General features: G+C 36.5%; 1 protein-coding gene across 1 annotated transcript in view; it reads left to right on the top strand.

Annotated features, from left to right (window-relative positions):
• The window catches only part of LOC122360932 (glutamate receptor ionotropic, kainate 3), a 102,044-nt gene that overhangs the window by 21,758 nt on the left and 52,765 nt on the right, over positions 1-27,521 (top strand). Inside the window, exons 2-3 of the mRNA XM_043261771.1 lie at positions 25,046-25,219; positions 26,116-26,373. Of these exons, the coding sequence (XP_043117706.1) occupies positions 25,046-25,219; positions 26,116-26,373 (432 nt within the window). The remainder of the gene's footprint in view (positions 1-25,045; positions 25,220-26,115; positions 26,374-27,521) is intronic.

Raw genomic sequence — 27,521 nt, 5'->3', positions numbered from 1 at the left:
TAAATGTTCTACAAACATGCGTTCATTAGATGAGCCGCACGGATATATCTATATATATATTTTTTTTTCTTTTGTGGATGCGATACGGCATGGTATTCCCGCGTAGCAGGAGGTCGCAAAAATGAAAACAAGAAGATACTATTTGATTGTCATGTTTTTAACACGGTTTAAGAGCTAAAAGGAAACCTTTTTCCTCGAGGACCGCCCTGAACTGTTGTTAACGTAGACTCGACAGAAATGCAATTTATTGCCCATTTTGTAGGAATTTTTAACATTAAGACATTAAGGTGTTTCAAAGGGTTTCCAGTACATCTGCTATGGTTTCTATTTGGTTTCTTGGTTTCTGGATGAATGTCAAGACAAGATGGTACCTAAGCAATGATATTCTCAACATAACTAAAAGACATACCTATACATAAAATTTACTTCAGTTTTTAGCCATGTAACAGTAGTAACAGTAAAAATGTTAATACAATAGGCTACGATTTATAAACCAATGCTTTGCCACATTTGTATCACATAACCAGCTTTTCTAACATAGTGAACTTGCTCTGTAAACCATTACCCATTGCAATTGTGATGTGGAGTACTGGGTAAAAGACCAGTGAAGAAAAAATCAATAAAAGAGTCTAAAGACTTATAAGCAAGCCAAGCTGGCATTCATTAGATGCATTTTTGTATGAAGTTTGATTTTCTTAATGCTATTGGTTAGGCTTAGAGTCGGTGGTACTCATTTTCTTGCTGCTAATCAGACACTTCTTTTCCGAATTGCCAAGATATGTAATAAAATGTTTGTCAGATTCAGGTTCATCTGTTTCTGATAAAAACAAATGCTCTTTTAGCTCAATTCACTGGACATTTCACTTTGAAACTCTTCCAAAATGCAGTATCGTTTTGACAAAATGCCGTAGCAGGCACATTTTTCCACTGAGACTCGATTGGATATTCTGGTCTGTATATCGCTCCCGTCTCTCTTCAGTGTGTAAGTCTACGTCCTTTTTTTTTTCCACCCGTTTTATTGTCCGCCAGGTAAAAACTGTAAATCCAATTGCTTTGAAAAGTAATAGCTCACCTTTCCCCAACAAGCCACGCAGTTTGAGATATCTAATATGTCTGTAGCACAAATAAGGTTATGTGGTACAGTGTATAGTTGAAACAAATACGATAGAACCTCTAAGCTAAGCATAAACATTAACAATAGGCAAACAAGATTAATAAACCGGTTCAAATATGCACAGTCCAGTCGTTTTTGGGATACCGATTACAATCGTTTGTTCGCATCGGTTTTAAGCCCCGAAAGAGGGTTGCGTTCTGTTCAGGCTGCGTTACCTTTGGATGTTTATTAGGTCTGACGTGCACTGACCACACGAACCAAAACCCACACTGCCCCCTCATGTAGCTGCCTGTGATGAGAGAGAGCAGCGCTTCTGTCATGGTCGTACTCCCCTCGGCAGTAGGGCGGGCAGTAATTAATTTTCACATTTAACCGGGAGGCAAAACGCTGGTGTCCTGGGACGTGGCGCATGCCACCAACCCACATCCTGGATTCCGGGGATTAGGATAATTAGCCCCCGGAAGATTGCGTAGACAGATGGAGAGGACCCATCCCTCCCTCTCTCCCTATTTCACTTTGCCTGTCTTTCTTTCAGATAAATAAGGGGTGTTTCCGAAGCAAGCAGGAGGCGCAGCACGCGTCTCCTGTACCGGCGTGGTTCTGCATGAGGCCTGGGAGTTCAGAGGTGGTTTGTTCATACAGGATGAAAAGATTCACAAGAGTATTGATTGGAATGATATAGTGGAGCTGTTTGCTTGGCGGGTTCATATATGGATCTTTGCAGGCCTTTCATCTTTGGCGTGTGTGTGTGTGTGTTGACTGAAATGCTAGCGTTGTCACAGGCAGCTAGTAAAGAAGCTCAAAATAATATGAAAATGACAATAAAAATCGAATACATACATATGTTTTTTTTTCTTCCATCTGTTACTTATTTATGGTTTCACCTTAAAAGAGCATCGTGCGAATGTAAGAAAATGTTCCAATGCATTATTTCCTTTGAAGCTGTAATTGAATGTAAAAACAGAACCAGTTATAATACAGGTGTATAGCGTGCATTATAAAACATTACATGCATTACGATTAATGCATTTCACATTATTTGCACATACGGAACTATTAACATAACTGAAGAATAACAGAAAAAGCTTAAAGCAATGTTTTACCCCAAAATTTAAATAAAATAAAAAAATGCCGAAAACGTACTGACCCTCAGGCCAACTAAGATGTAAATGAGTTTATTTCTACAAATTAAAAAAATTTACATTAACATCACATTACGTGTTCACCAATGTCTCCTCTGCATTATATGGGTGCCGTCAGAATGAGAGTTCAAACAGCTGATAAAAAACATCACGATAACCCAGAAGTAATCCGCTCCAGTCCGTCAATTAACATCTTGTGAAGCAAAAAGCGGGGTGTTTGTAAAACATTTCTCAATTTTAAACCATTCCTTCAGGCTAAAATATCCATACTGTTGCTTTCTCCAGTGAAAAGTCTTATCTGAATAAGGAAATAAATAGGCACCGATCAAGCGCAGTTTACAAGCGAAAACAGTTTTTGGTGGTGGATTCTGATGTGAGAAAACAAAAGGAGATTTGTTTTTTTTTTTTTACAGGAAGAAGTTTATGGATTGTGGAATGTCATTTTGTCTGGAAGCAACAGTTTAAAATTTAAAATGCTCTAAAGACAAATTTGTTTCTCTTTATTAATTAGACTGTGGTGCGGTGTTGATTACTTCTGGATTATTGTATTTTATTTTATTTATTTACTTTTCGTCAGCTGTTTAGACTCTCATTCTAACGGCACCCATTCACTGCAGAGCATCAAATGGTGAGCAAGTGGTGTAATTCTAGTTTCCATAAAGAAGCAAATTAATCTACACGATGGATGGCTTGAGGATAAGTACACTTTTAGCTAATAATAACTATAATAATAATAATAAACCTTTCTCCATATGGTTCTGCTAGACAAATGCAAGCACGTAAACTTTGGACATTGCTTGGTTGCTTGCTCACTGCGTTTCATCTTTAGCATGCGTGCGTACGCTAATTGAAATGTTAGTGTTTTCACAGACAAATATATATAAAATACAAATACAGAAAAAAATACTTTCAATAATCTGTATATTTAATGTGTTATGAAGACATTTAAAATGTCTTCGAATATTTATGTTTGTTCTTCTAAGAAGGTTTTTTTTTTTTTTTTTTTTTTTCATCTCTTCATTAATAATTGTATCCACATTTATATTATTCATCATGATAGTTACTTATTTACGGTTTCACCTTAAAAGAGTATCAAGCAAATATAAGAAAGGGTTCCAATGCATTATTTCCTTTGATTCCCTAAATTTTTTTCAGTTGTTTAGACACTATTTCTGACGGCACCCATTCACCTCAGAGCATCAAACGGTGAGCTGGTGGTGTAATGCTACATTTCCCCAAATCTGTTTCCACGAAGAAACAAATGAATCTACACGATGGATGGCTTGAGAATAAGTACATTTTTAGCTAATAATAATGCTAATAATAATAATGCTTTAATGTGTTTCTGCAAGCCAAATGCAAGCTTTGGACATTGTTTGGTTGCTTGTACGCTGCTGTGTATGTTTGTGTTTTATTTAATTAATTATTTTATTTTATTTTTTTTATTTTTTTCCTGCGTCTGTCTGTATGTTCTAAGCCAAGCTGTGAGATGGATGTCTTGAGTTATCTGCCAGCACCGTGTCAGGGCCCTTAATGAAAAAGAGAGTGGACTGGTTTTGAACCGCTGATGGAGAAAACAGATTAACTCAGTCCAGAAGGAGCGACATAGACGTGAGCTAACAGAACCACCTCGTCCTCATCCAGGTCAAAGAAGCGAGCAATAAATTCACACTGACCTCCTGACCGCTGAAAATAGCATGCTACATTCCAAAAACTATTAAGCTGCTGAGCTGCATATGCATGTTTAGATTGTAAAACACAAAAAACTTTCTGTCCAGCTTCCTCATTTAAGTACGATACTCTAAACGCAGTCCTGTATTGTAGTTTCGAAACACTAGAATAAATCACTACGCCGTTCTTCCGCACACCTCCTCCTTTTGCATTCCGTGGTTCAAATCAAATCAAATAAAAAGACATGAGGAAATCGTTGCAACAATTTACGATTAATTCCCACCATTAATCACACCCACTATTGTAGTAGTTTTTTATTAACGCATTTTAGTTAGTAGCACTAATTCATCACATTTTTTTCAATTTAAAAGCGAGGGAACTGTTTAATATCCCGCAGGAACAAATTTATGGATTCCTCCCAAGAGCCTGTAAAAGGATAACATTGCTCGACTTACTTAGGGTTCTTTTTGATTTGACTGCGTCTTTAGAAATGGTGAAACGGCAACCGTCTGCGCTGGGTTTTTAACGGAACTACACGAGGGCGAGAACGTTCGACTTTCAGATTTTAGCGTTTGGTGTTCTCCACAAAATGGAGGAGAGTCTGACAGCAGGTAACGCTGGAGTCTTTCATGCGGCTGTGCGACAGACCACACGAGGGACGTTCGTACGACTGCGTGAACGGCATGTGACAGCAAATCTGCAGGAGTATGAAAAGAAGCATGCTCGTGTTGCAACATGCCAATTTTAATGCGCTTAGACAGCCCATCCAGCATAAATCCGGTTCGAACATGATCCTTTTCTGTGCGATAATGATGATTTATTGGATTGAAGTAGTAAAAACGAACGTGCTGCTGTGACAGACATGTTCTCTTTAGAGTGGCGATGCGTGCCAGCGATTACCTGCCTCCTTTTCCCGAGGTCAGGAAGTTCGAAACTGACTCAGAACATGAAGTCACGACTTTGACTTCTGCTCTCAGGAGATGCATTGAATTTGTTGCATCATCTCCCGATGTCTTCCTGCCTTTTTCTTTTCCACCGTCCTCCTCGCAATACAGCGCGCTGGGGTGTTGAGAATTATTATACGACACACAAACAATAACCAACCAGGTGTAGACGGTATTTCATCAAGAGCTGTCACTTGACGTCTCTCAGGAGAAACCAATAATGGATGATGTCCATCCTTAAAACGTCCCTTACAAACCCAACACTTGTCACCCGTGGAAGAGAAGCGCGTATGTTGTTTTCAGAGCTTCAGGAGCCTGACGCTCAGACAGATGGCGAGCTTCAGTTTGTTTAGTTCCTTCTCAGCAGAAAAGCCCGAGAAACAAATCGAGCGATGAACATGCATGCATGTCATTATGTCTGCGCTAGCAGATACGCAACAACAGCGTCGATTCTGCTTATGGGATCACATTGTTGATTTTTTTCACGTGTTTCGAGACACTGAGCTTAGATGTTCGCACTATATACGATAAAATGCGCTTCTGCTTTGATGTTTCGCCGCTTAAAAGCTTATCGTCTGTAAGAACGACTTTCTATTTTATGAAAACTCAAGTTCTCCTCCTAATGTGACCTAGATGTTGCTCCGATGAAAACATACTTACAGATAGATGTCATTTGGTTGATGTTAAAGCAATACTTCACCAAAAAACCAAAATTCGAAAGGAAGATAATTAAAAAAAAAAGTTTGTAACCCCTAGTTTTGTTATCCCTACTTTGGAAGTCAATGGTGACCAAAACGGCCTGATTACAAACTTTTTTCCAAATATCTTCATTTGTTAATAAAATGCTGCTTGTTGATAGTAAAATAGTTTATTTTAAGTTTATATCGTGAGCAGGATTAGGGATGTAGAATAAGGCAATTATTAGAATATAATTACAGTAATATGCATGCTAATAACCAGCTTGTTAAAAAAAAATAGTGCTACCTAAATTGACATTTCTGGGATTCTTTAATGGTTTAACATTGACAGCTTTAATCCTTACATATATGCGGATTATAATATCATTATTTTAATGTTAGGTTACTGTGTAAAAACTTTATATTATAGTATTACTAAATTAATTTAATTGGAAAAAAAAAAAATTAAATAAAAATAATATAATAATAATAAAAAAAAAAAAAAAATATATATATATATATATATATATATATATATATATATATATATATATATATATATATATATATATATATATATATATGTATGTGTGTGTGTGTGTGTGTGTAAGAAATAGATACCCAATGCATTAATAATAAGTCTACTCATAATTATTCATAAAAATTATTATCAGCCCCAATTCTAAATATGGTATAATTCTAACTGTATACAGTTCTTGGTTGGAGAAGAACAAAAATAAAATAAGGATACTGCATGGTCATGTGACAAATGTTCAACATACTATTTAAAAAGGCATTCAGTGTTTACTGTAAAATAAGCTTTGTATTAGTCCATTCTAGACATGTAGAGTTTGATATTTTGATTTGATTAAACGTGAAATGTTTGTGTGTTAGTAGTCAAGAACCCGAAGCAACACTACCAGCTCTCAGACAAACAAATTTCCCCTAAATGTAACTACGATAAATCACAATGGACAAGACACAGCGTGCTTCCTGCTCAGTGTAGCCCTACTGATCCAGAGACTGACCAAAACTAATCCCAGTAAGTAGCAGAACAGTATTAAAGGTCAGATGTTTCATGACCCTTTTTCATTGCATATTGAGCTGTTGACCACGCCGACCACAAAATACAGCAATCACCGATGCATGGCATTGCAGGATAAGCAGCAAAGGGCAAAATGAGAGAATTTTCCTGTTTAGGCCAAAATTGTGACATTTGCGTGTGTGTGTGTGTGTGTATGTGTGTGTGTGTGTGCAAATTAGGCCACATACTGTGTTGTATATAAATTGTATCAAACATGCTGAGCTGATCAGGATTACTGTAGATATGTGAAATATTTAGGCAATCAATTATTATTGCTATCGCACATTTGTCGGGTTATGTATGCATTCTTTTATTTAATTTGTGCTATGGACATGTTTCCCAAAACTGCATGCCTTGTCGAAGAAAGCATACGAAGGGCATACGTGTTTTACGGAAAAATTTCATTGAAATGGTGCCTTGCAAATATTTACAGCAACAATGCAATGTCAACCTTTGCAACACTCGAGCAAAAAATGGCAAAATAATCACCAAATGACCTTAAAAGTACCCCTTAATTTTCGCAGCGACGGTAGGGATTCATACGAAGATTAAGATATGAATTATTGAACAGACCGAGTCTCATGCGGATATATTTACGGTGGACTGCCGGTTGTGAACACAACTGCGAAAACACTACATAACATCAACACGAAGCGCGTCAAGCGTGTCAAACATTTGCACCAGAGCACAAGTTGTGCCGTTAATGAATACCGTTGCTCAGGAAAAGCGTCTGAGAAGAAAAGCGTGACAAACCAGTTTATGTGTGCGGCGATCTCCCGAGCACTTCCCCAGCACTTCCTATGCTATACGAATACGGGTACCGCCAGAGACTGGCGCAGGAATATGAATATCCGCCAATATAAATTTGAAAAGGGTAACGCGGAATATCAGTGATGACACGTGTGTTGGCGAGGCAGGTATAAGGCAGCGAATCTGGAGCAGGCAGCGCTCGGGAACAAAGAGCTCAGAGAAAAGCGAGCGACGTGCCACTTCGCCTTCCATTCAGCTGGAAAATTGTAGGCATCCAAATGGCTCATAATTTCAATTGCAAGGCGCACCCTAATCTTCCCTGATTCAAACATAGATTTCTGATGTTTTTGCGCAATTCATTTCAACCCACTGTATATTTCAACCTGTGCCGGCACAAGCCAACAAAGAGGTCTGATTGTCGAGCATAATAGCAGGCTTTGTTGAGGTGTTTTTTTTTTTTTTCTTGTCTTTTTCTTGTTGAATACTTCAATTTATACCGCAGACGTTCAGGCTATATATCAGCGGTATATCAAGGCCGGTTCATGAAGCATGACAAGCCTGCTGCTCATCACTCCCAAGACCAGATCTTCACATTTCTCTTGATCCGAGGAGCACCCTTGAAATTGGCAAATTTCAAAGCAGCCTCCCCGCTGTAGTCCCGTTGTTTACCTTGGTGAAATTGGCCGTGCGAACAATTAGGGCTTTTGACGGCTGGAGACACGAGGACGGAAAATGTGTGTCGATTCTGAAGATAGCGTGCTGGTTCTGGATTCTGATTGGTCAGTACAGTTGTTGTTGCAAGCTATAAAAAATGTATTTTGAATTTTGATTTATTAAATTTTTTTTGCAAGAATTGGGCTATTTTACTCATTAGATGTTTTCAAAAATGTGGCTTTGTTATACGTAATAACTGATTAATAATATAGTAATAAGATATTAATAACGGTCAAAGTTATTTTGCAAAAAACGATAACTCAATTTGTATTTTTTTTCATAAGTATTTACTAAAGTCATTTACTAAATTAAAGTTCATAAAAAAGTATTATTTTAGTTTTTGTTTTTGTTTTTTTACACACATTTTTTATAGCAAAAGCAGGTAACTCCAACTGTTTTTTTTTTCTGGCAAAAGCAGACAACTCAATTTTTTGTATGTTTTAAAGTATAATAAAAATAAAAAACACTCATTTAATCTTCTTAATCTCCTCAGATGACAGTGTAGATGCCTGACTATGGTTGCTGTTGTTGTGATCAAAGACTGTATGGATATGATTACATGCAATGATCTGAGCCTTTCCATCACTATTGTAACGCGCTGCTTTTGCAAATTTTCATGAAAATGTTTTATTTAATTTTATACAGCTTTTCAGCTTGGTCAGAAGACCTTTTACTCCATGGAGAAGATCACAGGTTTATCGAGTTCGGTGAAATTATTCACATTACTCAGTTCTTGTTATATATTTAATGTCTCTATCTTATTTTTCTACATCATATTTATTATCAATACGTGACAAGTGCAAAGATTAAATTTAACAGAATTGGTAAAGATAAAAAAAAAAAAAAAGTTACTGTTTTGTGAAAGTTATTTAAAGGTCTTTGCAGCTGTGCTATATTGTTAATGCAGTCGGTCTTCGGCATGTTGTCACTAACAACATGTTTTAAGCATAACTATATACACAATATAGCACAGCCTATCATTTTACTAAAATGTCAGAGCTGAGCTACAGTGGTTTGTGAATAAGCTTTTCAGGTTTGATCACATTCTCCCTCTTTGTTCCCAAATAATTACCTTTCACTTTATCACTAAAAGCCAAAAAGTATATTTAGAGATATTTAGAGTATATTTAGTATATTAAAAGTGATTAATAGCTCTGTATTCATGCAATGCAGTGTTGTTTTAATTGCACACTTAATTGCACACATATATATAGAGTTCATAATTGAATTAAAATACGTAATATTAAAATGGTCTGATGATCATTTGCATGTAAGATGATGTTTTAAAGCAAAACTTTCTGTCAGCTCGAGCCCTTTGACTTAAAAATAAGTACCCCTTGAAATTTTATTATGATTGAAGTTATATTTCTATCATTGGATATATTACACACTGTAGCAATATAGGTCATATATATTCAAATTCAAAACACACACACACACACACACATTTATATCCGTAAGTGACTGAACAATCATTGAAAGTCATATAATTGAAATGCATTTCCAAACATTTTGCCTGTGTTATACATCACATAACCGGACAGCGTTATTTGTTTTCAACCCTGTTACGATTTGGAAAAATCTGATTTTTCTGCATTTCTCTACGGCATCGGTGGCTTGTGTGTGGTTGCACACAGAGCAATTTCAGAGGATAAAAACGCAGCAATAGTGTTCCATCAAAAATCCTGCAGCCAGGCGACTTCCAGTGGTAATGAACTTGTCAGCCTTGTGCCTGTAGAGTTCTGAGCCTGATGTGGTTGTTATTATTCAATTCAGCGTTGTGTTCACCCTCCATTCCCTCAACCGATTTCTCAAATGCCACACCAGGCCTCTTGTTTTCCAGCAATTCCTGTTTTCTGCTTACTCCCACTAGACCCCAGGTATTTTATTGGCCCTTGTTTAAAACAAATAATGTTTGCTGTTTGCAGCACCACTGCGAATTACCTCAAATGTTAAAGCTCCAGATGAATGTTAGCGGGAACGTTACAGTTGCGGGGTTGCTCTCGAAAATGATTTACAATATTAAATCCTTTTGTTTTTTTTACCGATATTTGCAACGACGGTGCGTTAATTCAAAACAAGCGTGGCTAAAATACGAGAGGGCACTTTGTAAATCGCCTAGCCGGTCTGTAACGATGCAACACAATAAAAAAAACGTAAGCTTCATGCACTTCCGTCCCTTCCTACGGAGTTCCTCAATGCCATCTGAAGATCGCAGGCTGTGATAGTTTCAGCCGCAGCTGTTTTTCAGCGAGCCTCTAAATGCTTAATTTTTACAAACGGCGTCTTTCATTAAATTCACCACAGCTACAGTGGCGATTAACTTCATTATTACCCTGTCTATAAGGAGATAAGGAAGCAAAATCCCCTTAAAAATCCCCATAAGAGCAGCTTAGGAAAATATGAAGGAGAACTACCGTACAGATGTTGGTTTTGTTTTTTGATAAAACGTTACATGTGGGCTGAGAAAAGATTTTGCACTCTTCTAACAAAACATTGCGGCATGTCAAGCGTCAGGCGTCCGAGCTGTCAGTTCGGTAGCCTGCTGTATGTCAGAGATCAGAGAGAATAGAGTGAACAATTTGTGCTGTGCAATGAGCATGACTGCTGCTTCTAACAATCGTGCGAGGATCTGCTCTGAGACACGGGATTGTACGACAAATCATCCGGCTCGCGCATTGCGACCGATTTCCCGCAGTTACCTTTGATTATGAAATTAACATATCCAATATAGATCAGATCATGTCTCTAATCGCGTTCCGATGTTTAGCAGGTGGAGCTTTTATTTGATTACTTGATAATAGGGATGGACGGTATGACGTTTTATCGCGCGATGGCAGGTTGCCAGGCAACGTCGCAACACCAGAATCGATTTTAACTCATTTACAAGTCACAAGAGTAAGGAAGTCGAATTAAACTGATTTGAGGTGCAAAGAAATTCATATAAGTTTCCATTACTTAAACTGCTGCTTGAGTGAAAAAGACATACGTTTTGAGGACGCACGGATGGAAAGAACAAGAACGTAAGAACCAGATTTGTCCATTTTTTAGCAATCGTCTTATACCACTGATTGTTGTATGATATGTCAGTGTTAATGGATTCATCATGAACATCTTTGAACAACACCCATTATTGTTGTCGCAGTTATCGTTATTGTTATTATCGTCAGTATTTAGTTCTATTTTCTAATCCAAGTGTGTAAAAAGAGGCTTTTAAGGTCAGGTTTTTAATAAAATTCCAAGTTAATGGATTTTCCTCCTCTAAGTGGTCTAATGGCGTTTCTGGTTGTCGTCCAAAATGCGTTCACTGAGGCATACCAAAATAATTTCAGCATTAAATGTTGGACTATATATTATAGCAAGGGCAAGGGTCTATTAGTATTACCCTCATATGATGCTGCGGGTGGGAGTATGGGTGTCCCTGTGTTATCTCCACATTGTTTCGTGACTGTCTCTGCATTCATTTCTCTCTTACGAAGCAGAAGGTTCCTCCACGAAGAGTGTTGAGCACAGATAAGTAATACACTTGTTTAAATTGACCTGAACAGGTAATGAAACGTGTCTCAGAGGACTCGCATCAATTGCTCATGTGTGAATCCCAGTGAAAGTAAATATTAAATCACGTCAGGTTATATTAAAATTCATTGTGCATGCCTAAGTGGGGGGAAAAGTGTGTGATCTGTTGCCGAATTTGCAGATGCTTGAGAAAATCTGAAAGGACTGAGATGATACCGCAGCAAATGACAAACTCAAAAAAGGATTACTTACAGGTTTGGAACAGCAAAATTAATGTAGTTTCGAATCGACTATTGGCTAAAACAAACCTTTAACTCTATATCCGGCTTTATTCGCGTTTAAGTGGTCTTGCTTTGTGAAACAAGTAACTGTTGTGACGCTTCAAATCATGCCGGGTTGTTCGGCGATGCTTTTTTCTGAACTTATTATATTTGCCTTGCAGATGATGAAATAGCAAAAGGATTACGTCTGTTAGACTTGCGCTGAAAGACCTGGGTGTGAGTACTTTTGTAAATGTGCTTATACTGTATGCATGGCACAAAAGAAACATTTTGAATTTATTTGGTAACCAACTTGTTTCCGAATACTGGGTTAACGAACCACTTATTCAAGAGTCTGACCAAGGTTGTAAGTTTTGAAAAATCGTTGACATGATAAATGGAGTGCCTGTGATGCTAAAGAGAAGAGACATTCGTGCATTAAAAAAACCCCAAAAACATCTAGGTTCTATCCTCTTCAGTGATTTCCCAGTAGTCCACTAAATGTAGGCTGTACCCATAAAGCCCATATGCTTTACTACCATGCTCACTATACATTGCTCTATTGATTATATGTGGTTGAGTTTTTAAGTATAATATGTGGAGTTAACCTGTTTTTTGTTCCGCGCTAAAATTCAAAAAATTAATTCCCATCACTGTTTCAGAGTGATTTTAATGCGAGCGCTTTGGTAAAATGTTAGTGGTTCTGCTATTTGTGAGTACAGAGCGAGCGGGCTGGAAGGTGGTCCCAAAGTCATCCGCTCATTATTGCGTTTGTTCCAGGGGGTGTGTGAGCGATCAAAGTAAGGCATGCTCAATTTCCATTTCAGTAGCTCCTGTCCTAGAAATTAGCCAGGGGTGTCCCAAATGACATGCACTGGACCCTCCGTCCATTTGTCTGCATTAAGTTTGCATGGGAATGGTCTCTTTAGTAATAAGTAGGCCAGTTTTTATATTTAGTCCCGTCCTCTTGCACCTTGAAAGCGGAGTAACCTGTTCGCTCACCTGGGTTAATGTGGGCCTGTGCTGTACGCAGGTGAATCTGATTTGGTTTCTGGGCGCACGAGAGCATGTTAAAGTATGTTTAATGGCATTTTAGCTATTATTATCGAAATTAAATAATATTAAGGTTTCGTGTATGCATGCTACCGGAATGCACTAGAGCATTTTGCAAATTTATTGTGACAAACGAACCAGTAGTAATATCATTTCATTGGGGTTAAAATCAGTGCATTTGACATTTTTATTTATTCATTTATTTTTTTAACTCAAATATCTATCTCAATTTTGACTCCAAGGTTGCATGTCACAGTGTATTTGTTTATTTTATTTATATATATATTTATATATATATATATATATATATATATATATATATATATATATATATATATATATATATATATATTTTTTTTTTTTTTTTTTTTTTTACAGTTAAACAGAATCAATGCAATAGAGTCAATAATGAATATACTACTTTTACTAAAAAAATGTTTCATTATGCTATTATGTTTATAAAAATAAATACATAAAACAGTTAATTTCAAGTACAAATATTTAATAGCTACAATTACTTTTTTATTCATTCTATGTGATATCAGGATAGTCGTCTCTCTCTCTCTCTCTCTCTCTCTCTCTATATATATATATATATATATATATATATATATATATATATATATATATATATACATATACATACACACACACATGAGTTTCAATAGCGTTTGTAACTATTTTGAAAAAATTAAAAGGATGCAAACTGGAAAAAAACCTAACATCATTCAGTAAACCCAACTGCCAGATTTGTTTCTGAGATGGAGATGGTTTCCGATATGCCTTTAACTAATGCTGCATCACAGTGAGTTCATATGACCGCAGTCTGAAAGATTTTTGCTGCATACTTCATACTGTTTCACAATAAATAACAGGCAGCATTCAGTAGGATACTGTGCATAAGCAGTACACTAGTACATAGCCTTACTTTGTCCAATAGCAATATATCACCTGCTGCGTGACGGCACGCGCCTCGTCTTTTCGAAAGATACAAGGCACAGTGGCTTCAGCTGACAGGCCATTTGTGTTAGTTCAATAATAAAGTCCTCTGTGCCACCGCAATGGTTCTTTCACATATCTGTGCTGACTGTTCATTGATTTTCAATACTGAATCTATTCTTTAAACTCAAATCTCGAAGAGATGATGGCACGGTTTCTGCAGTAACACACTGTGCATTTAACATTTCATTTATCACCCCGAACCTGAGGACTCTGCGGCAGCCGGCGTAGATTTATAGACATTTTCACCTTCACATTTCGCACAACAGTAAAAGTGAAAAGGATTTGTCATTAAGGCCCTTACGATTTCATTAACATTTATGAAGAGCGATGACGACGCTGGTTGGGGTGTTGTGGCGGGAGAAGACGCTCGCCTCCGAAGTCTCGTTACAAACGGGATCCGGCGAAGTTAGCACGGATCGCTAATTAAGTGGAATGGGTAAACAATGTCACCCATCTGCTTGTAAAATAGGAATTGTTATTCCCAGGCCAAACTCCGTCTAAATATTAATTGCTTCCCTAAGTGTAAAATCAATGACAATTACACTAGCTGGAGTATAGGTAGTGCTTAGCGGTTATCTAACCTTGTGATCTCTGATTTGGAGATCCATTTTCATCATGGGAGCGTTTGACCCTCAGGTAATGTCTAGGCCTGCTGCTGTTGGTTCAGGACTTGGGAATTAAAAGAGCCCCTCATGTCGCCTTAATGAAAATGATGCCCCTAAGCGATGGACGGGCCTATTACAATAAATCCCTGCATGTGCACACACACACAGCCGCAATGTTTGGTTTCCCCTTCTCTCTCTTTGTCTTTCCCCTTGCCACTGTCTTTCACACACACACACACACACACACACACGTGCGCGCGCAGGCTTGTTTTCGGTTTTAAACCTTTAAGCCTTTTCTATCCTGCGAAGCTAAACAGTGGCTTGTGTCTCAAGTGGTTTTGTCAATACTCGGCTGAATAGAATGACAAACTGTAAGACACTTAAAAGACAACTTGAAAAAAAAAAAAAAAAAAAAAAAAAAAGATCCGCAGGGATGCAGAACGCAGAGGCTGCCCGCTTCGCACCTGAGATTCACATCGCTGTGTTTATTTTACCGTTGATTAACTCGCGGTTAAGTTCGCGATAAAAATTCTATCGTCGTTTATTCACAATACACGAGGAGGAATTTGGAGGATTGTCGTCGCTGCTCTTTTCCGTGCATCACAATTATATAGTGAGCTAGGAAATGGATGTTATGAAATGCTATGAAATTAATGTTTCTGCCATGAACGAATGAACAAATTATTCAATTAATTAATGAATAAAGGTAACTTATCTCGAAAATTAAGGCCCGTTCAGACCAGGTACATGAACTATAAAAGATAACGATAAAAATATATATTAGCATCCACACTTTGTATGGTTTATTCTGAGTGCATGCTTTAAATTCTTAACCTTGTGACAGCTGGATGGATTCTGATTGGCTGTCAATACTTTTGTTCTTCGTCAGCTGGAAAAAAGCATGTTCTGAAAGTGATTCGAACAATATTGTTTGTCTGTGTCTTTATCATTATAGTTGTGGTGTGGAATCAAAAAAATCGTTATTGATTTTTACTGTTCACTATTTTTTTCATTATCTTTATATAGTTATCGTTCCTGGTGTGAACAGATCTTTAGACTATTTTTTTACAATTCTCAATTCATATCTCACAATTCATTATTTTTTTTTAATTATTTTTCACCAGCAAATTTGATCTTGCAGCTATGTGCTTATATTTCACCATTTTGTAGTTTTTGTGTTTCATTCGGCTGCTTATATGCCGTATTTTGGTCCTATATGGAGCTTGTTATGTACAGTAATTATGTCAAAAAGAACAGCATGAGGACTCTTCAAAAAAATCTCCTTTCGCGTTCCGCCAGAAAGTTCCGGAATGATGAGTAAATGATGAAAGAAATTATTTTTTGACAGAGCCGTGTCTTTAGAAAAATGACGCAGAACACTGTGTCCTCTCACTTCATACTTGTGATTTATGTCTCTCCATATTTTACAGTCATTTATCTTGCAGTAATGTAATTTTGTGGGGAAAAACAGTGCCATTTTTGCCTCATTGTAGGAAGCGATATCCTATTTGTCCCCTGTCGCTCCTCAAACCAGACACTCCTCTTTCTCCTTCATTTCATTACAGTCCTTGCAAAAGATCTCCGGTTGACTTCCTGGACGTTCCCCATACAAACCAAATTTGCTGCATGCAACATTTTGATTTTGGCTTTTTGTTTCTTGCATTTACGGTAATAAACCTCGACTTACCGTAGTCCGGCTCGGTTCTGTGTAATTAACTTGGGAAATCTATGTTTCCTTCAAAGTTCTGCTAATGTTCAGTCCGTCTGCGCTCTCCACGAGCTTTTGAGTGATGCATTTATTTATTCGGTAGCTGATGATGACCGAGAAACCGAGAGTGAGATGAATGGGATTACTAATGGAAAGCTCTCTCCAGGTATAATACACAATTTTGCTGCACATTAATACACATTTTCAGCATTAATAGAAATGGATCTGGACTTTCCTTCCCTGATGGCATAGTAAGATGCAATTAAGCAATATAGTATAGTAACAGCAGAGCACGACTTCAGGAGCGTATTGGTTTAATAATAATAATGTTACATTACACTAAATGTATTAAATATGCACCTTTTCACGCATTTAAACTCATTTTTGATTAAATTAACTGTTACTATGTTATTACATGCTTAGTAGTAATTGATTACATGATACATAAATGCATTGCTTAAAATTAATTACTTGCAGTTAGATCATATGGTCACACTTTACATCAGGTGGCCTTAAGTACTATGTACTTACACCAAAAATCAAGTATAATATACTTATTGTGTTCATATTATATTGCAAAACACGTCTGCTGCTATTGAGGAGGGATACAGGTTTGCTGATATGGATCGCTTTAAAGGGTGGGTTAAGGTTTAATAGGTCAATAGTGCAAGTTTAAGTACAAAAATACGTTACAGATGTATTCATTTTAAAAATATAAGCGCAATGTAAAAACATGCATGCACACAATAACTGGCTTGTATCAAATGATTAATATAATTGTAAGTACATAGTAGTTAAGTCCGCCAAATATAAAGTGGGGATGATGCTTTTTTGTTGATTACATTATTGCATATTATCCAGTCAATAGAAATGACTTATGAAACATGTGTTGGGTCTTCATGTTTTATATATTCGTTTTTACTGCTTATATAGATTCCTAAACGGTAATGAACTCTTACAGTTTTGCTGGCGTTCTCACAATGACCAGTCACAACACAGACGGCTTTAATTGGATGCCACACAGAATCTGACCTCTGGATTTGTGTTTTCTTAACACATCAGCATTGCATCTCATGAACGTATTAATTATTGTTTGAACGCAATTCCTGTTTGCAATTTACGTTGCTGTATCTCGATACGTTTATGTCAGCTAAACCTCTTTCACCCAATGTATTTACTTCTAAAATCCCATGAAAATTTAAGGTAGTGAGTTAATAATACCTTCATGAACTCGACCTATTTCAGTGTGAAAATAGGTCAATCGAAAAGCGATCTGAAAGTAGTCCGATTATATTTATACTATAGATAATGCTACTATTGTTTTTTTTTTGAACAAGCCATAATTAGTCTGTTATTTCTCTAGCACTGGGTATTGTACATTTTAGCACGACTAGAACACTGTATTGACCAATCAGCATCAGTTGCATAATGCAAATTTATCATAGAAAATGTATTCAGGGTTACATGACGTGAGTGTTGAGCTCAGGAACACGGTGATGTACTTAAAGCATCTGCTAATGAAAAAGTCTGGCTTTTCGCCTGCTGGGCGCTAGCTTCTCTTTCTCTCTTGATGTATATCGATGCCAAGAACTGCTCCGGGTTCTTTCTGTGTGTGTGTTTTGGGTCCATTATTTTTTTGGCCTGCGCCCTTCATTGTTCTGCAGAGTTTGGCAGAGGTTACCTGGCACAGTACGACCAGGGCGTCTGGCACCCGGAGTGAACCACCTGCATTCAACAATAGCATAACTCTGCTGATGTGGAAAGGCTGTGGTGTAGCAGTATAATATCAGAGGTGAACCCTGCATTTGCGATGTTATAGCCGCACTGTGTTTTGTATTCTGAAAAGTTGACATCTGTATATGACTTAAGTCTTGACTACAAAAAAAAACAAAAACAAAAAAAGGGTATTAGTCAGAAAAAGTGCAGATATTGTTCAATGAACACACGCTGACCTTTTGTGACAATGTGCCCCATTGGGCGACTCTCACTCTATATGGGGTAAGGATTCACAATAGACACCTGGCATTTCTTTATAATAATATAATATAATTATATTATATATATGTTTTGAAATTGCAATGTTTAACACATATTTATAATTATTTGTAAAAAAAAAAATAAAAAAAAAAAAAATATATATATAAAATATATATATATATATATATATATATATATATATATATATATATATATATATACATACATATATATATACATACACACACACACATACACACACACACACACACACACACACACATACAGTATATAATAACATAAAATTTGATATGTTATTATAGGAGACACAATAATGCAAAAATAATTAAAAGAAATTATACACTGGTCAAAAATGTACATTAATATACATCACTATAATTTAAATACAAAAACAGTAATACTGTGAAACATAGTTCTATTTTAAAATAACTTTTAGATTTTTATATACATTTAAAAATGTAATTTCTTACCGTGTTGCAAAGCTGAATTTGAAATGAAATAGAAATTAAACGATGCGAATGTCACTTTTGAATAATTTATTCGCTCAGAAAATAAAAATATCAATTTCTTGAAAACTAACAAGACAAAACAAACCCACAATTTCAAGCGGTACATATGAAAATTTAATAAACCTAATGAGTGTGCTGTATCTTATCTTGCTTATGCTTTGTCTATTTAAATTCCATAAATCGTGCAAAGCAAACAATGATAATTGTTCAAATTACTTTTAGCGATACATTATAAATACAATAACTAGACCTTAAAACACATGCATATCAGTTATAATTTTTATAATAAAGTGTGCACGTTGTCACTTATCCACATGTGGTTTTAGTATGTTCACTCATTTAGCAGACAGCAAAATACGGTACGTTACACAACATATATAGTTTATATATATATATATATATATATATATATATATATATATATATATATATATATATCATAAATTTGTCTCTTTTGTATAAGGGAGGGTGAACATTATATGTCACTTTTTTGTTTATGTCCCCTTGTTTGTCATCCTGTCAAGTGTTTAATGTAATAGTGCAGTGTTTCAGAAAAAAACCCTGCAATGCTAGAGATACGGAAAGCAAGTGAGCCACGGAGGGCTGGAAAGAAACACAAAAGCTGTGCGCGAGAGGGAGTGTGAGAGGGAGGAACAGAGCGAACGCTGTGATAAATTGCAGAAGCGAGAAAACGAGTCACTTGAGCATAAAATTAGATTTTACAAATGTGTTGTTACCTGACAGTTATTTGACAGAGAAGATATCGCAACACTGGAACGTATATGAATATTGCTAATCGTATTGAATAAATGAGAGGTTGGGGGGCTTTGACGAGGACGGATCTTAATTTATCCCTCTTTATCACCGCAGACTTAAACTTGTGCTTGATTGGCTGCTGTCATTTATATGGTAATTTGAAATGCTCTGTAACGGACTAAAATCCTGCTTTAAAAACTCCATAAAACGCTCTTCAGATAACGCTATCGCATTGTTAGCGGGGATGGACGTTTTGGACGAATGGAGGTTTTTCAGCAAAGCTTTGAAACGAAGAAAAAAGGGGTCTATTTTCAATTTGAATATTAATATCGCGTAATAATAACTTATTTGTATTCATTTACGAGAGATAAATATTTAGTAAATATTTTTTAAATGGAGTAAAAATTTTCAATTTGATCTATTTAATTATTTATTATTACATTACATTTTTTTTTTTTAAATAGTACACATGGATTACAAAAACGACAGTTTGACAAACTGATATATTACTTTATTTGAGGCATTGATATAATATATGCAATTATTCATAATCAATATTTTTAAAAATCGGTAGACAGTCATGCATTTATTTTTAATAAATGTATATGATGTAAAAGGAAGGTACCCGCGTTTCTCGTATGCGTTTATTTTTTACATTTATTAGGATGCTGACTTTCCACTCGTCTGGAACATAGAAAGTAATCAAAATCAATATTATTTTAGAATACAAGCGAAGTCATCGGGCGATGGGCGAAGGAATTCGTTTCCAAATGGCAGAGAATAAGCAATACACCAGTCCTAAAGAGAAAAGACATTGATAAAAAAACGAAACGGAGCCTTTCTGGCGAAGCTAATAAACCGTCCTCCTCTCCTTCTGTTCTTTCGGGGCTTTTCATTGTATTTGTAAGTAAATATAGGCCAGAAATGCATCAGTCAATTTGTCGTATGATCTGAAAGTCGTTACGCGTTATCAATCACGGCAGATTGAGTTTAAGGAATAGATGATGTCTGTTTTCTGCCACTGTAATATGTCTGACTTCTGCACTCGTTCATTGGAGACAGACGCCGATTTCTCTCCTTGTTTTCCTTGGGGAACAGACAGATGGAAGGGGATAACAGGGCAATACAGCGTCCCTTAATTGGTCAGTGTTGTGCACAATGCTGGTTGTTTGCCGTAATTGTTTAGCGCGGGCTATTGTCTGTCGCTTTCTCCTCTTCCATTGTGTGGCAGAGTACCTTCGGCTTCCAGGGAGCAGCGCAGCTATTCACAGGCACGCTGGGAAAGAGACCAGGGGAGTGGTGCGCTACAAAAGAGCTCCCTCTAGAAAAGCTCAGCCCGCGTGCAGACATTCATCCAAAACATAATGATATTGTCTCATTGTTGGGCTTTTGGCTGAGCTGTGTGTGGTGAGTGTGTAAGCGTTCAGACTGGTACAGTATATTTGGGTACAAGGCACCGATAGAGCCACCAGAACGCAGGGTCAGTGTCAGTTGACCCACGGCTGTAAACTTGCTTTGTGCGTTAATGGATTTTTTTTTGGGAGGGTTGTGGCATACAGTATGTTAGGGGAAAACACACTGTATTTTCTGTGCTTTCTTTTTCGTTATTTGTTTTTTTTTCTCAGAAACACATTATCATACCTTTTTGATTGAACACAAGCAGTAGCATTGCCACATGATATAAATTGCTTATGCTTATGTGTTAGCAAGATAATAAGATAACATAATATTCATTTTTTAACAGAAATGTCATGCATTTCTCCTTGGAGCTTCTGGTTATAGGTTATTATAGGTTATTGTTATTCGTATTCTTCCTATTATTATTACTACAATTAGTAGTAGTGATATTTATTTTAAAATTTGTTTATTATTTTACTCTTATATTCTATTGCAAAATATTTATTATCATCATCATTAATATTATTACAACTATTATTATTATTATTATTAATCTATTTCATTGTTTGTTTGTTTGTTTGTCTGGTTGTTTATGTGTTTATTTGTTTGTTTATATAAAGTTAAACATTTAAGTTTTACAATTTCAAATCCATTCAGCCGATCTTAGAGTCTGGCTGTAGTACCTTTAGCTATAGCTTAGCATAGATCATTGAATCTGATTAGACCGTTAGCATCTCGTTAAAAAAAAAAAAAAAAATACCGAAGTGTTTCAATATTTTTCATGATGTTTTCAGTCACTGTAATATAACTTCACCATCTGCAGCTATGGTACAGCAGCAAGTTCCCTGATTATTACGGCAGAATGAGAATATAGTTCCTAGTTATATCAGCCTAGATTTTTTCTTTTGTTTTTTTTCAACTTTTCATTTTCCATCTGTTTTAGTACACAACGTAACTACAGAAGAGTTAAGTTATAAATAGGAAAAATACCTAAACTATTTAGTAATTTTTTTTTTTGATCGAGACGCTAACGGTCCAATCATATTCAATGATCTAATAAATAAATAAATAAATACACACACTGCAAGACAGGTTGTTGTTTTTTGACGAAACGTGAGAGATTTATGTCCCTCTATTCCACCAAAACTTTGATGCATCAAAATGTTCATTAAGGACATCATAACAGTAATCCATACGAGCCGAACGGTTTAATCCAAGGCTTTTGAAAAGACACGATTGCTTTATATGATCAACAAATTTAATATAGGCTTTTATTCAGAGGCTCAAAAGATCTTTTACTCCTTCGTGTATCATACTTGCAACTGATTAAACCGCTCAATTCATATTCTTTATTTCATGTTTTAAAAATGAATGGAAGTCTTATGGGTGAGCAAATGATGACGGCACTTTTATTTTTCTATGAACTACCCATAAATTCACCAAGACCTTAGCATACCATTCTTTTTTCTCCCCCTGCTTTGTTCCAAGCTTGTTACCAATTTCTTATTTATTTGCAGTATTTTGAATAGTAAACGATTTTATTGCTTTCATGAATCCTCATAGAACAACTTCAAATAATGCTTGTGTAAAAAAGTTAATTGTGGCGATTTATTTCCAGTGACTCGAATTCGGACCAAACACTTTTCTGTTACTCATCCACACCAGTAGGTGGCAGATATTTTATTTTTTATTATTTTATTTCTTTTTAAAGTTTTAAATTTTGCTCTGCTACTGGATAGAACATATAAAAATTTTCTCAATACTTCAAAATCTCTACCTTTGCGCATGTAAACCAATCATTGTGTGCGATAGTCAGTAATTTGTATTTGTAAAGTAAAACATTGTTCTTTTGAGTAACTTGTATTTTATTTTAGATATTTATATATCTGTAAACCAACTGAACACCTGTCACAAAATATCGCTATAGGATTCACTCCGAATCGCCGTTTTACCACTAGCCCCGATGCAAATCACGCGCAAAGAATTTCTATAATCGTGTTGCTATTTAGAGTCTTTTTTCGCAATGCTTTAAAAGCCAGTGGATTGTAGAGAGGTCTATTGGCAGCAGTATTAGTAAAGGTAGCAGCTGTAATGAGCACATGTTTTCTCTATCAGGCTACGACCCAAGAGATTAATTAGGCCGCCTTTGTAAAGCTGTTTCAAAACAGGAAACAACTTAATCGCAACTTAAACTGACTGATGTTAGAGAAAGATGTGCAAGAAATCTGAGATCAAAAGTTACAGCTCAATTTACATTTATCCCTTTAAAGACCCCGTTTAGCACAGAGCCGTACATCAGCGTAAATATCCTGCGCCATTAACTTGTCTTATCTGTTTATTCATAGAGATCCTCCTGATCGGAAACAAAGCTTCTTCTCCGCCGTTTGATGGAGGAGTCGCAAGCGTTTTGCTTTATGACTTGTATATCTGGAAACAGCCGCATAAAGCTATTCGCAGGGCGTTTTTTTTTCCTTCTCCTCGCAGCCGATCTCCGTTTTTATTAAATCTATTTTAGTGCTTCCGAGCAATGCGCATTTTATCCTCTTAATAGTCAAATTAGTATATACTCCAGCAATTACTTAATGTACTCTAATGAGATTTCCCCACAAAACGGCAGGATTCATTTATTTTAATGCGCCGGGGCTCTTTCCAGGGAGTTTATGCATCATGTCCCTTCAGAAGTCAAGCAGCGCCGGAGTCATAAATAGTGTGCATGGCTCAGTGGATGCCGCGCTGCTCTCCGGATTGAAGGCCTGTGATCTCCCCTGCAGCCTCGTACTTGAGCTCCTCTCCTTTGGGAGAATAAGAGCGATGTTCAGGTCGTTCTTGACCTGTGCCGAGGTCTGACTCAAGAACTCTTAAATATTCATGCATTCGTGGATCTACATGCTACGGAACCTAGAAGCGGGATTGGAAATATTAAAAAGGAAAAGTAAAAAAAAAAAAAAAAAAGCCCAAGGGTTCTTCTGTGTTTGGCGCAGTGTTTATCTGGTATGCTTGCGTACTATAAAATTCAGCAGGCACTTTCGGCAAATAAGGTTGGCATCTCATTGCTGATGTAGCTTTTTTTTTATTTTACTTTACAAGTCCCATAGTTTTGTTGTGAAAAGTTTTAAATGTTATATCAGTTGTTATAAATTAACACGCATGATGAATAGAGTTGTCTGAGTAATCTCAGTAATCTCAAACCCAATTAAAATCAATCAATCGTGTGATATTCAGGAAGACACAAGACAAGTAATGACAATATTTATTTCATGTTCAGATATGTTATCAAAAGTATTCACACACCTTAGTTGCAGCCATTATTTTGTACTCTTCTTGTGAAAAGCGCTAATAGTAATTTAAATCCCAAATAGCATGAATGGATAATATGTGGAATTGAATTCTGTGCAACCCGAACAAACTTTACTTATCCGATATTTCTCTCTGCTCATATGTCTTGGGCTTCCAGACCGTCATATCGCTGATATACTCTGGAAAGGTGAAGCAGGTCTAACAGCATTAATCCTCAAGGGCTGAAGATTGCTCAGCGTGCTCCAGATGTTATCATTTTATTGTTTTTATAGGGTTCTATTGCACAGTAAAGTCAATAAACGCAGAGTTTACTTCTCCAGCTCTTCCACTGGTGAAATCTTGGCAGTAAAATGCATTTCTGAAAATCTCAGCAGATTGTCACGGAATGAATTTACCCAAACGGCTTTAAACTTTCAAACTTCTGTGCAAAAACTCCATTCATAAGCTATAGGGCTGTGTATGACTCTCTCTCTCTCTCTCTTATATATTATATATATATTTTTTATATTATTTATTTATTTTTTTAGTTTTTTTTTTTCATCAGAGAATGAAAGGTGACCTGCAGGCCTTGAGGAGGCAAGGTACCTTTGATGAAGCCATTTACTTTTCTCTTTCTCTCTTTCACTCTCCTCATCTCTATTATGGCCTTGAACTTTAAAAGCCTGAGCAGTGACTGTCAGACACTCTTTCTGTCTGCTGAGCAGATCGAAAAGGGTTGCTTAAGTATACAAGCGAGGTAGCCGACAGCTCTAAATGCAAAACACCTCCAGAGGTTTGGATGTGGTGCCAGGCTTCGTCTCCGGGTTCAGCTTTGGTTCATTTGACACTGATTTCTCTTTTTTTTTAGGTGGGATTTTTGAACAAACGGATGGACCCGTGGCACTGGTCAGCTCCGAGGAACTGGCCTTTAAATTTGCAGTTAATAACATCAACAGAAACAGGACATTATTGCCCAACACAACGTTAACGTACGACATTCAGAGGATTAATATCTATGATAGCTTTGAGGCCTCCAGAAAAGGTGAGTTGTGTAAAAAAAAATAAAAGGTTTGATGTTGCGTTTAGACTACTGCTAACCCAAAAAAATATATAATTTTGCTGGAAACTGTCTCCCTCGTGTCATACAAGATATGTGCTGGTTTCTTCAAGGGAACAGATCTGGAGAAATGTAGCATTCCATCACTTGCTCACCAATGGATGCTCTGCAGTGAACGGCTTCCATCAGAATCCAAACAGCTGATAAAAAGCTGTGTGTAAAAGTTTGTGAGAAACAAATCCGTTATTAAATTGAAAGTTTCCAAGAAATTCCAGCCCACAATAACAATGCTTTCTCCAATGAAAAAGCCTATCTCCTTTTGTCCTGTTTATACACCAGCATTTTTGTTTAAAACTCATCTGCATTTTGTATGGCTCGAGGTTGAGTACATTTTCAGCACATTTAAATTTTTCTGCAAATTTACGTAACCTTTAACAGCAAGCAATAGCTTCCTACTTTATATACATATATAGTGGCCTCAATACTTGTGTGTTAATACATATGTGTAGTTACAAAAACAGAGCTGCAAATAATATGTACCGATGTGCACTTATACTGTGGTTACATACTAAGCACACTACGTAAGTATACAGGTATTAGGGCCACTTAATATAAAGTGGGACCATAACTTGTATTAATATATTTGTTGGGCCAACAGTAAAAACAAAGCAAAATATAATTAAGATTTAAAATAACCATTTCCTATTTGAGTATATGTTTGATAAATGCTATTATTTCATCTATACAATGTTACAACTGTTAATACAGTTATGGCGGAATTTAAACGTACCACCGCTTTGTAAAAAAAGGATTATTCTGCATGCAGTGACATTTCTGTTTTGACATTTCTTACCACATGACCCACCGTCTGCTCTCGCCAGCGTGCGACCAGCTGTCTTTAGGTGTAGTTGCCATATTCGGGCCGTCTCACAGCTCCTCGTCGAATGCTGTGCAGTCTATCTGCAATGCCCTGGAGGTTCCACACATTCAAGTTCGATGGAAACACCACCCGATGGACAATAGGGATACATTTTATGCCAACCTGTACCCGGATTACTCTTCTCTCAGCTACGCTATCTTAGACCTGGTGCAGTTCCTCAAGTGGAAGACAGCCACTGTGGTTTACGATGACAGCACAGGTGAGAGATAATGGCTTTATGTCAGTGTGTCATTGTAAACTCTGTTACTTGATGAAGTCCTTGCAGCCAAAGTGGGACCGCCACCTTTAAAAGTATATTTTAGACTCTGTACTTCAGCGATAAGAAGCAGAAGTCTCTTCATTTTCCTGTTGCTGTCAGAATGAGGCTTCAGGCCTCGATATTCTAGAAACAGTTTGCATCAAAGTAATCGAGTAATGCTGCTTCTGACAGGAGCGGGAATGGAAAGCAATTCATCGGAGATGTAAAATATGCGATAAAAACATATTTATTATTAAAAATACAACCAGGATAACTGCATGTTAAATTGAATGTCTGCTTTATAGTACATGTTTTCAGAGCTGTGGCACGGAGGGAAGCATTTTGCTTTCAACATTTTAGTAGATCTGCTCACAAGGGACTTGGGTTTGAATCTGGCCGTGGTCGTGTCCCAATTTTCCTATCTCTCTCCATCAACATTTTAGACGGTTTTTAGCTGGTCCAAGATAACCATTGATCTAACTTGGTCTATACCAATTGGTCACCTTTTTCATTAAACTGCATAATGTCCTGGCAAAAATGACAAGCGTCTTTTCCTAGATTTATTGATTTATTGGTTCATTTTTGTGCCGGGTGGACAATATAATGACATAAGAACTTAATATTTTTAGTGTCTGCTTAATATCTTCTCACACTTCATTTTGATGGGTCCACAACATAATAAATACATAATACATACAGAAATGAGTAGTATATATCTCAACTTATTCTATTAACCCTAAACCTACATTAACAGTGTACCCTCAGAGTTTGTAGACATGTATGAAAATTTGTATGTAGTTGAGATGTAGTTACAAAGTTACTTATAGTTAGCAGAATTTCTAAAGTGGACTTTCAAAATAAAGTGATTTTTGAAATCATGCCATTGGATCTTCAAATACATTTTAACCAAATATTGGCCCATTAACTGGATTAGGCAAAACATTGGTTTATTTCTAGTGATATCAGTGGTGTTTGACGGTTTTCTTCACGGCGGTTACAACTGTTAAGCCACATTCAACCAACAACATACCAGCTATCATGTTCAAAAACCTTCTTGACTCCCCTAGGCTGGTTTGAGCTGGTGCTGATATACTAAGTAATTGACTCTG

This window comes from Puntigrus tetrazona, chromosome 16 (genome assembly GCF_018831695.1).
Source record: "Puntigrus tetrazona isolate hp1 chromosome 16, ASM1883169v1, whole genome shotgun sequence".
In the NCBI taxonomy this organism is placed as follows: Eukaryota; Metazoa; Chordata; class Actinopteri; order Cypriniformes; family Cyprinidae; genus Puntigrus; species Puntigrus tetrazona.
The sequence above is the reverse complement of the archived record's forward strand: the minus strand, read 5'-3'. Positions and strand labels throughout refer to the sequence as shown.